Source organism: Lethenteron reissneri, chromosome 30 (genome assembly GCF_015708825.2).
Source record: "Lethenteron reissneri isolate LAM-NWPU_2019-01 chromosome 30, ASM1570882v1, whole genome shotgun sequence".
NCBI classification, from domain to species: domain Eukaryota; kingdom Metazoa; phylum Chordata; class Hyperoartia; order Petromyzontiformes; family Petromyzontidae; genus Lethenteron; species Lethenteron reissneri.
The window spans coordinates 7,226,119-7,238,529 of record NC_083808.1 but is presented as its reverse complement, the minus strand read 5'-3'; the positions used below and the strand labels follow the sequence as shown (position 1 = coordinate 7,238,529).

The window sequence follows — 12,411 nt, the reverse complement described above, 5'->3', positions numbered from 1 at the left end:
GGTGGGGAGGGTGGGGAGGGTGGGGAGGGGCTGGGTGGGGAGGGTGGGGCTGGGTGAGGGGTGGAGGGGTGGGGCTGGGTGGGGAGGGGCTGGGTGGGGAGGGAGGGGCTGGGTGGGGGGAGGGAGGGGCTGGTTGGGGAGGGTGAGGCTGAGTGGGGAGGGGCTGGTCACCCCGTGGTGTCCTTATAAAACTCAACGTTTAACCTACTCACGCCGGCTTGTGCCCGCCCTCACAGTCGGGCAAATTTGCGGAATACACCACGCCGCCGTTGACCCTGGCCATTGACCGAGCAACCCAACGTTCCTACCAGCTCCCTCCGCAAGAATGTGTTCACCTGTTAATTGTAGATTGCTGAACCCATCGGCTCGAGTAAATTGCGTACAACGCAGCTTTGTACCCCACCTCATTAATCTATACATTGAATCGCGCTATCTCAACAAGGGCAAATGTATGGTTGTGTAATAAATATATTTAACAGCTGGGCATTAACAAGCACCATAATAACCACAGTTAAGCTAATTATCGTTCACTTCGAGGCGTGGAATATATTTTTTTGGCCATTAAATATCCTTTCATGAAACAATAATTGTTATTAATTGATGTTGTTTGGTTTACGTCACACCCACAAAGTGCATATTGATTGTTAAATTAAATGTATTAAATTGTCTTGTAACACTGTAATTGAAAGCCAGTGGCACAGTTAGCCTGTTCGGGCTCTGCTGGAGAGCTGTATGCAAGGGTGACTGACGCATTATGGACAAACATTTGCATTCAATGCTCAAGGTAATTGAACAGATGTTTTTTTATTGTTCAGCAGTGGCATGGTGACGTCATTGTAAATGTGCCTTTGCTTACAAAGGGTGTTTCGTATCCATCCTCCCTTAATGGTAATGGAACAAATAGCAAAGTTGCAGCCCTGCAATTGCTTCCTCGTGCGATCGCGAGCAGAAGGCCCTCCACTAGAGGGAGCCGACTCTTTGTAACAGTGGCCGGATATATTTCGGAAAAGGTGGCAGCACTGACGCGTAACAGCACGGATCGACCTGCGGTGTTACCTGTTTACACTGCTAATGTATGTGGACAGAGGCGAGCGGGGAGGGGGGGTTAAGACAATTTCACCATTGTTTATACTGCCACGCTGGGAGATCGAACCGATGTCCAAGTCGATATCTTGATCGCAAGTCTAGTGTGCTAATAATTTACACGGCGGCAGCGCCTGTTCCTCCCCCGATGTGTACATTCAACTAATTAAATTTGTGTTTTCCGTCGTCTCCGTGGATACACATAAAATGTTCAGCCATAATTTGACCGTGGCAGCGTTATTAAATTACACCTAATTAACTGGAACATGCAGCCCCGTTTATGCACTCACCTATGCTTAGCCTATTTCTGGGCAATTGACGGCTAAAAAGACAATTCACTCTGGGCTGGATCTTAATTACGGAAGGGCATGAAGGTCGCTGTACACAATGTCCCACCATTGACAACACATGAAGGAAACGGCGCTATGATGGGTAGGTTCATACTTGCGCCAAAAAAATATATATAAAGCGGCTATTTCTGAAGTATGTTATTGTTTGGAATGCATATATCGAAATCAATCCATAATTCCAACCACATTAGGGCCTCTTAAAATACAGTGTAGGAGAGGCCCACAGTGACGGAAAATGCAAAGGTACAGGTCACATTATTGTACCTCCCTTGCTATAAACCACGAGTCGTCCACTGCTGGATGAAGGCCTCCTCACGTCTTCACCATTCCTCACAGTTCCATTGATAGTCTATCGTTACACCTGCATTTAAGGTGATCTCATTTCTCCATCTCCTCGGTGGGCTTCCTCTGGAGCATGTTAACTCCTTTTTGCTGCCATTCCATATATCTGATATGAATTTGTACTCTGAGCCACGCATCTCTTTCTGTATCTCAGTGTAATTCCAAACAATGCACAGCTCTTTGCTTCTTTCGTGCAATTTTCAGCTGTTTTATCATTAAATTTCGGGTGGCCGTGCTTACAATTCGGATATCATAGGAGGTATTGTGCACTGACTGAAAACATTTACCTACAGGCACATGGATACGTTGCTTTTCATGATCGAATTTTCCAAAAGCACTACAACTTGCTATTGCTCGAATCTTTAATTCACCACTGTTATTCTGATCTGATTTCAATAATTCTCAGAGGGTATACATACCTTGCTGTTTTCCAGTAGCGTCGATGCCACATATTTTCCTCTGCCCATTTTCGTTCGCACCTTTCAATTTGCTTATACAGTACAATATTAATCTTGAGCCCAACTTTGCAGCATTATTTTTTTGTTACAGTAAATTCTCCAATTATTTATTTCCGTTAATTTCCATCGGTTATTATAAAGACTACCCCCATCAGCAAATCATAGATGGTTAACATTTTTCTCCGCCTATGTTTATTTTCCAAAGTAGGATTTCCTTTTTTAATATTGTAGATTCGTGTGTGTGTGTTTTTTTTTACCAAGTTAAAATGTGAGATTTGTTTTGCACGTGATGTCAGTGCACAACGATACAATCTTGTGAATGCGAGCAACAGACAGGATCTGAGTCGATCACAGACGGGCGTGCTTGGGGTCAAACAATGCAACGCGTAGACACGACCGGGCTGACGCGGCCATCAATCTGTCAACACTGCACAAAACTGGTTCGGGCGGAGAGAGAACCGGCCACCGGGGCTGGCTGCGTGGCCAACTTAGATGGGTCCTCATTGACAAGTCACGGCCTGTAGTGCAGGTAACAGGAGGTGGTGGTGGGGGGTGGATAAGGGAGGAGCATTCCAGCGATTGGTTATTTAGTCCGTGCCCCCGCAGCTCTGAAAACAACTTCTGCCGAGAAATGATCCGCGATTCTTGCCGTCCGTTCGTCGTCTCATCACGGTTGGGCCGAAGCTGAGCCGAGTTTTCAAAAAAAAACTTTTAAGTTTTCGACGCCGCTTGGATTTTGTGCCCATTTCCACCTCTGTCCGGCCGACGGTGTCGTGGCACACTTGAAACGCGACTGCTGCTCCGGGGTTGTTGGTTGGCAGGCAAGAAAGTTTAAAATTGTAAAAACATTTTTTTTAAAGGAGACTAAAAAAAAAGGCTCGCTTTGAAACAAAAAGCCAACAGCATGGGAACCGCGAATAGCAAGAGGAAATCGAAGCGTGAAGCGCAGGAAAAGAACAACAACGCCAGTCTGAAAAAAGTAAGAAGCTCTCTGTTTGTATCTCTTGCTGCTGCTGTTTACACAATCTGTACACCGTATACACCTTGTTGTACAACTCTGCCTATTGGCGATTGTCATCCCGAACAGCTGTAAAAGTAAACTGCGCATTTGCGCCCTTCTGATCATCGTAATCGCAATGTAAAAGTAAACTGCGGATTTGCGTCCTTCCGATCATCGTAATCGCAGTGTAAAAGTAAACTGCGCATTTGTGCCCTTCCGATCATCTTAATCGCAGTGTAAAAGTAAACTGCGCATTGCGCCCTTACGATCATCTGAAGCGCAATGTATTGCTGCGGTGTATAATTAATCGCGTGCAGTAGTACCTTTGTGAATAACTACAACGCAAACGAATGGAATCACTCAAGAGATGAATTGAATCGGTCGAACGCCGTGTAATTGACATATTAACATGGTGTTTGATGTACAAGTGCCTTTGTGCAGTTTCAGAGGCCGTGCTTGTTCACTTTGAAAGGGTCTCGCGGATCATGTCATAGGAGTTTGTGAATGCACGGTGCACACTCCACAATAGAACGGAGCGACTGTCATTAGCGTGCATTAATTACGGTTAGGTTTGCATCGACCTTATTTGCGCACGTTTGTCAATGCAAATGTGTTTTTTTTAAATTTCTTCCCACCGATGCATAATGTATTCTTTTCATCGTTATAGCGTAGGGGGGGGGGCGGCTCTGTTTGGTGGTGGCGTGCACTTGCTCTCACATCGTGTGCCCTTATTGGACATGCCACATTACTTGCGAGCACTTTTCACGCGTAAAATAAATGATCGAGTTCGACGGAGCGCGTCGTTTGGCTGTTAGTGCAATGCGCTTGCTAGGCTTGTGTGTGTTTTGCGTGTGTTGCCAGGCAAATTTAATTAACAATATATAGACGTTACGTTCATAGCTCGATGATGAGACGCGACGCCCACACCGTGGCGATGGAGCGATGGAATCGACTCGAGTGCAGTCGGCGCCGAGTGGATTTGTTACGTACTGCGTGTTGAACTTCTTTCGCACCGTACGTAGACAGCCGTGCTAATCGGAGGTGCGGGGGGAGGACAACGAACGAAACACAACAAGTAGCGAGAGGTGGCGGCAGCTTGGGGGACGATGTCATCCAGCAGTAAATTGATCATGGCTGATGGTGTATTTGATGAAGATCTCTTGTAAAAAGTTGCCGCGTTAATCTGCAACGATGCTAGTGGAGAGTTTGCGCGCTTGAAAGACACGAAAGCGTGCGTGGGCCACTCTCACATCCAATTATAACATTGGGAAATATTCCAAAAGTAACGTTAAAATGTTTGTTTTTGTAAAATGTACATGTGAATTTTAACTTGAAAATGACCGTTAACATTACCAAAACATGGACACGTAATTCCCCAAAGATCAATGTTATTTTCGGAACAAGAGACTCATAGCATGGGAAAGTATGTGCTTATTGACGTAAATCTGTGTTTTTTTGTGTAAAAGGGTTGGTTTTTGCACACTTACTTTGATTGCACACAACTCCTGTTACTTTGAATTTCTCCCTGATGTGCTTTTTGTTAAAGTACTATATTAAGTTTATGTTGCGTGCGTTTTTTTGACAACCTCTCTGACTACGTATCTAGGTAATAGAACGACTCGAACGCCGTGTTGTGAAATGCAAACAAATTAAACATTCCTCCGAGGTGTTTTCGGGTTGGAACGCGGTGAAATGCTCCGTGTTCTGGGCGCTTCTTCAGTTCCTGCGTTCCGTTCACGTGACGGTCGTTTCGTTCCCAAACAAGCTCACAGCACACATCGGAGGGGCCGTGCATGAAAGCCTCCCTGTGGGCAGCCGAGCTGGACAGTGCCAATCCGTGAGGTCACTTGAGGACACGTTTGGGAACTCGTCGAGAAGCTTCCACTCCGAGCGAGGGTGGAAAAGTGTTTGGAAGTCACCGAACAAAGCCTGTTCCACGGTTCAAATGGTTCCGGGGGAAGTGCTTTCTGGAAGCTAACACCGACACGACCGAAGCGCTGCAAGACTCTCTTTGTTGCAGTGGCAATGAAGAGTGGCAATGTTTCTCATTGCCAAACTAAATCAAAGTCAATTGAAGGCTTTAAAAAAAAAACAGACTTGCTCATCTTGCCCAAACATTTGCTGAAATATGAGACTATCGCCCAGGCTTTTAAAAATTAAAACATCATTAGACACAGTGACAGTGTTTTAGTGGATGTTCCGCTCGACGATGGAGGGAAAAAAATGTGACCTATCGTTCATGCAGGACACATCACTCTTAAATAACCCTCCACTCTTAAATAACCCTCCAATTATGCAAGGAGACAAGACATTTAAAGAATAACACTTCGACGTTTACTATTTTAGGAATGGTGGTCTAAAATGGATGGAAATAAATATATTGATACATTTAATGGGAATAATGTATTGATATTTTCACATTGAACTATTGGTGCTAAGAAACATTGGAATGCGAACACACTTGCAGTCATCAATCGCGAATTTGCGCTATTACATTTTTGAGCGCGAGTAATGGAATCGTTGATGTAATTAATTTCCGTGCGAAATGTCAGCCTTGGGGGGCCGTCCATAAATGACGTCACGCACCTAGGGGCTGGGGGGGGTCAGACGTTTGTGACGATGTGTGATGAGGGGGGGGGGGTGAGAAATGTGAACGTCACATCAAAATGCGCAACTTTAAACAAATATAGACAACACGTTCTACTTAATACTTAATTAAATTGACTTTTTAATACATGTTTTTTCCTACAGCGCCACATTAAATACGCACTACAATGACAATAGTTCAAAGCGATTTGAAGCATGTTTTATTTTGTGTGGGGGGGGGGGTAGAGCTCTGTGACGTCATTTGAGATGTGCTCTGACTTTTTGTGATGCTGTGTGACGAGAAGGGGGGGGGGGGTCAAAAATCGTCCAAAAAATCGCGTGACGTCATTTATGGACGGCCCCCTAGGGCCTGCGTAAACCCAGCGTGAGCTTTCCGTGCGCCCGTTTGCTGCCCGTGCTTTGAACAGAGGCCGTCACTGAGGGCTCACACGCCTCCAGAACTTCTCAAAGCTGCCGGATTGCTGGACACTGGTGATGCTCCCGCCACGGCGGCCGTCGCGAGCGAGGCGAACGCGACCACAGATCAAGCCGATGTGGCGGATATCGACAAATACAAGCGCTACACGATTAACATTCCAGGTGAAATTTCGATTTAAAGCTTCTTTCGTGACTGCAGGGATTCATCTTCTTGGTTCTTTCGGTAAAGTCACGTAGAAGGGAAATAATAAAATAATAAAAATAAAACATAATAAAATAATTCTCACGACGTTTCGGCCACAACGCAAGCAGCCGTCCTCAGGTGAAGAACAGGTCTGTTGGAAAGACAGCGTCTGAATGAAACACCACCAGGCTTGGAGCGTAAATATACGCTCCAAGCCTGGTGGTGTTTCATTCAGACGCCTGGTGGTGTTTCATTCAGACGCTGTCTTCCCGACAGACATAGTGTTTCATTCAGACGCTGTCTTCCCGACAGACCTGTTCTTCACCTGAGGACGGCTGCTTGCGTTGTGGCCGAAGCGTCGTGAGAATTATTTTATTATGTTTGATTTTTATTATTTTATTATTTCCCTTCTACGTGACTTTACCGATAGAACCAAGAAGATGAATTCCAGGTGAAATTGGCGTGCGTCAGAGCTGAGGTCACCTGACCGCTCGTGACACTGATCAACGCACGTGCCCAGGCCACATTCCACGCCTGGCATTTTCTTTTTTAATGGGGGTGGTGTGGGGGTGGTGGTGAAGGTAAACAAGAAGTTGCCCCTCATTGTGGACCTGGCACATTTTTTTTGCACACAAGTAAATGTAACAACTGTGGGTCATGGTCATATTTGCATTTCGCCTTTAGTTATTCTTCCTTGTAAATGCTCAGTTACATATTAGGACAGAAACGTTTTGTGTAAGTATGGGAGGCATTTTTAGTCGTTAGATCGAATTATTAAAATCGTAATCGGTAGAACGACGGCCCACAATCCAAAAGGTTACGAGTTCAAATCCTAGATGGGAGTCGGTAAAACGAGTACCAATTTGTGCTCAAGTCTGCCGGCATACGAATGAGGAATTTCCACCACTGACTCAAGCCTGTAAGCAGGTGATGAGCACCACCTCAATGCTCATTTGGCTTGTCGAGTTTGTGGTCTTGGGTTCATGTTAATCAATGCAAATGTGTGGTTTTCTGATGTTAGCCCGGATAAACAGACGCTGGCAGTTTATTTATTTTTCATGGGGAGGTGGCAGTGACGTGCATGGACCATGGGCTATGTCCACGTTCACGTAAAACTGGCATCTTTCACAGCACAAAATGACATCTTCTCCGTCTTTACCTTATTAAAGTGCACTGCGATGCAGTTCCCTGCTGCAAGCATCAACAGGGGAGTGCCTAATGGATGTATGGTGCATCCGCACGTTTTTTGTTGCAACATATAACGAGATGCGTGCAGGTTAGGGTAGAGAAGTGGTGAGCGGTATGGTTAGCGCGCCATGCCAAAACATCCAGTGTCCAGCCACAGCTAACATCGGTGGCGTGTGATATCTGCACTGGTCCTGGGTGAACCCCCACCTCCTCATCCACCTCACCCAGGGGCAACAAACCCAGACTGACCAGTATGACGAAGTATGGCTACACAGATCCACGTGACAGATAAGTCGTGGGGGAGGACTGTATCCAGTGTTGGGTAGACAAAGGGCTGTGAATTGTAATCATTTAAACATTTGGGCGTATGCATATAGCCCACTTAACACGTAGTGTGAGGGCTACATGTACTTACGTAACGAGATATGCATTTAGCGCCAATGACACATAAATTGAAAGCTAAGCGGCGACTGAGTCTGGACGTTGTATGGATGACCGTCGTTCATAAAACAAGTATATTTAGGGCTTAGGGGCGACATGGTGGTGTGCAACAGAGAGCAGTGCATAACATTCCAATGCGATGCTGTACTCCTATGCTCCCACATCGATGCTCCCTGCCTTCACCAAGCCCTCACTGACAAGTGTGGTGAAGTATGGTCAAATGACCCCCCATCGAGGCATGGGGAGGGCCCTCTTTCGGCAGTGGATTGACAAAAGAGCCGTCCAACGCACGTTCAAACGTTTATGTTCATACGTACAGTCCACAAATCATCGTGTCAATATATGCAGCAGAGCGGGGGTGGGGGGACGATGTACGTAGGGGGTTGTTGTTGATGTCTCATTCCTGCTGAACCTGTTGTTTTTGCAGCTGTGGGGCATGCAGGCATGAGCCCGCTCTTGAATGTGGCATACAGAACAGCAGGATATGCGTTGGAGCTTGTCTCTGAAGTTACTGAGCCTCAAGTTATATTTAGGGTGGATGAGGATAACCACAAAGCACATGAACGCCCTGCAGATAATTCTCCGTTTAGGCCATCTTACCCATTTAAATCCCTCGCACTGCCAGACTTCTGCTCTTGCGCTCCCACGAGCAGCAATGTTCTAAAAATAAGACCGCAATTGCAGCACAATCTCGCGTCCTGTTTTCTTTTATACACCAGACCTGCACATATTTTCCTGGCTGATGTTATTCATTGAGTGGATCAGAATCTTTATTTAGGCTGGAGGAGGAATCCGATGAGCTGTGAAGCTCTTTGTTCACAGATGCTCAGTATGGGCGGGTCAGCAAGTTACAACAGCGAACAATAAAAAAAAAATTGCAAAATAGAAAAAAAAGTAGGTGGGTCACTAAATAAATAAATACAGCATCATTTTATAAATCCATGTATCAAGCTTGGACAAGGCAGCAAAAACAACAACAACAAAAAAGACCCAGACCACACCAAGATAACACGCAGCCATCCGTTCAATAAAATGGCGCATTGACACCGAACTATCGATACACAGGTACGGATAAAAGTTACAAGTCACATTTACAAATGTGGCTGTATCCAGCACTTAATATTCTGCTTCAGGATTTGTTTTGAAAGAAGATATACACGAAGGGAGGAAACAAGGTGGTTCCACGCCGTTTGTGCTACAACGGCAAAGGCTTTGTCACCGATTCAATTCATGTCGTCGGGATATTTAAAAGTCAAATTGTATGGACGCCTTAGTTTTCTTTGGTTAGACATTGATAATAATTAATTGGCTAAGAATAGCGCAGATTTTACAATAAGGATTTAATGGATGAACAGGACCCGATGTATATTTTTTCTTGCATCAAGTTTTGTGAAATTGACTTTTAAGTATCGGTCACAATGGTGGGTCTTGTATGGTACATCCAGTGATATTTCCACAGACTCGCAGGCAAACATTGCCTTGCTTGAAAATGCTTTATCACCATAGTAATTATCTAACTGCATTGTAGGTATAATTGAACATATTTGCACGTATATATCGGGATTCATTTCTCGCTGAACTATGCTGTGGGTCACTGCTAAACTGGAGCGGGTTGGCAGTATGTAACTAGTACATACAGCCATGGCGATATGTATACTGAATGTGGTGTGCCGGGAGATGAAATATTTTGTGGGTCACCGACTTGGTCAATGAAACCCCGTGCGTATATTTCAAGCTAATGCTTAAGGTGATGCATCTTCTTTATATGCAGAAAAAAACAATGCGGTCGGGCTGAAGTGTTTGAGTTATACTTGAGAATCGTGTAGTGTCAAATGTCGCGTCTTATGGAGACTGATGAAGTATTGTACGCAAATAAATTTCAACTATTGCCATAATGTTTTCCAATGAAGGACATACACAACGAAAACGCATTGTGAAGCGCCCTGGTCAGGGCACTATATAAATCCGAAAGAGAATAGCTAAACCATTATATAGCATTCAGACGCTGTCTTTCCGACAGACCTGTTCTTCACCTGAGGACGGCTGCTTGCGTTGTGGCCGAAACGTCGTGAGAATTGTATTTTATGATGTTTTATTTTTATTATTTTATTATTTCCCTTCTACGTGACTTTACCGAAAGAACCAAGAGCATTATATAGCATGTAGTGTTCTAAAAAAAAATGTGCAGGCCATTTTCACACCACTGCCGAATTAAGGCCATCCCTAGCAATTGGTCACTGGGATTATTTGACGATATTTCACCACTCTGGCCCATGCTGGTTCGTGAAGTGGGTGGCTCAAGACTGGTTCGTCTTCACCGGAAATTGAACTCGGGTCACTAGTTTCATGGTGCAGTGGGATAACCAATGTGCCACAGCCTGTTACTAGTCGCTGCTTTATCGACATTTTAAAAGAGGAATTATGGGAAATACAATCGTCAATTCTTGCAGTGCTTTTCATTAATGAGCCTTTGGGGTGTGCAGCTATGATAGAACGGATGAAGTTCTCTCCTGGTTAGCCACTCTAAACCACCGCTGTCTGTCACTGATGATGACAAATTAACTGAAACCTATAACATGCTTAAGTATTGGTATAATACTCTATTTGTTCTGGAAGCAACGTGGTACATCATTGATGTTTGACAATGCAGGTATCCGTTAATGTGCTGTTCGTCAACTATGGTCCACCAGTGGTGTCAATTGCTGCCAATGTAGTCCCTTAATTGTAATCTTTGGTCAAAAAGTATTCTTCTTTGATAATACTGCCTCTTGGTCAATTACCACTGTATACGGTATGCAAAAAAAATAGATAAGTGTTTGAAAAAAAACTCAACATTTTAATCAGAAAACTGCTTTAAATATTTAGGAAATTACCCTTCTCTACGGCACATATTCTATGCTTTGGCCATTGCCCAAAGTGTTGCCTATTAAATATACTTTCTTATAAGGTGGTGCTATTGATGAACGTGTGGTGTATTTTTTGTTATTTGTGTCTGTGTACCATGACCAATGCAGCAGCATCACCAAATAATTTGACAAGTGTTAGAGATCATTAAGCTTGGGACAAATGCAAATACTGAGCGTTATCGATGCAAAGCATGGATCACGTTATGCGAGGCTCATTTCAATGCACATCTAATTTTAGTGGCTGTCAGTGTTTTTGAAATGCGAAATGTTGCGAGACAGTGGTAATACATTTCCATCATGGCCATGTGTTTTTTTTTACTGAAGATCTTTTCCGTCTGATTCGTGATGTACTTTCACATTTGTCTCAACCATTTGTATTATTTTTATAGCCTTGCTTGTTGCCATCCAATGGAACAACTGAAATTATGTTTATAAATCTGACTTTAGTAGCTTATGTCACAATAGTGTAATCGGGCTTGGGAATGTCTAGTGATTGTTGGTATTTTTTCTTGTAAATGTAATTTTCCCGTTAAATCTCAAGGATAACGTACAGTATATATTTATTATTATTAACATTTGAAATATTCTCACAGGGTTTGTACTTTTTGAACAATACATTCCTTAAAAATCACGATATTATAGATATAAAAAAATCTAAATGCAAAATCAATATCCATATGTTTTAAAATTAGTTTAAACAATTAATAAGCAGCCAATAATATTAATATTCACACGCACGCAGCTGATGCAAGATATAATGGTGGCGAGGTTTTGTCGCATAACGACACAAGTTTGGTACGCCTTTGTGTATGCACTAATGAAAATATCCATAAGCAATTGAATCCATTTCATAGTAAATGAAACATTATGGCCACCTGTTACATAAATAAACAAGACCCAACTTATTTAAATGATCACGCCACTGCAACCCCGGAATTAATCGTAATACTTGAACATCAATGCTGCATCAGAAGCTGTGTAGCAGGTACGTGGCTTTTTACCTTAAGTGGGCCTTCGCAGCCACCCATGTTATTGCTTTTGGGAACGCTATGCCCTTCTTTTGCCCGCATTTGGCTGTCACACCTGGAGACAATGACTTAGCCTGGATATTATGTTTCTAATCAAACATTGCAGACGGTCGCTTCCTTTTGAGCTTCTTCAGCGCAATGCATTGATGTCAAGAATGATGAAAGGAGCAAAGTGTTTGCATTATCTTCCTCATAGCAAACAGAAATGCTACACTCGACTTTGTATTGTTTTTTAATATTGTAGAGCTTAGCTACCGAACAGAGTACGCTACCTCCTGAGGTACAAAAACACCACGAGATGAGAAGAATAAGTCGAAGAGGGAATAGCTAACTGTAAACGCATTGTCTTGAGTGGTCCATCATTACGCAACCGACAAACGGGGACTCTGAATGCTCTGGCAATACTA

General features: G+C 43.8%; 1 protein-coding gene across 1 annotated transcript in view; it reads left to right on the top strand.

Moving 5' to 3' along the window:
* Positions 1-2,839: 2,839 nt before the first annotated feature.
* The window catches only part of FAM107B (family with sequence similarity 107 member B), a 31,075-nt gene continuing 21,503 nt past the window's right edge, over positions 2,840-12,411 (top strand). Inside the window, exons 1-2 of the mRNA XM_061562960.1 lie at positions 2,840-3,212; positions 6,248-6,419. Coding sequence (XP_061418944.1) covers positions 3,138-3,212; positions 6,248-6,419 — 247 coding nt within the window. The 5' untranslated portion in view covers positions 2,840-3,137. The remainder of the gene's footprint in view (positions 3,213-6,247; positions 6,420-12,411) is intronic.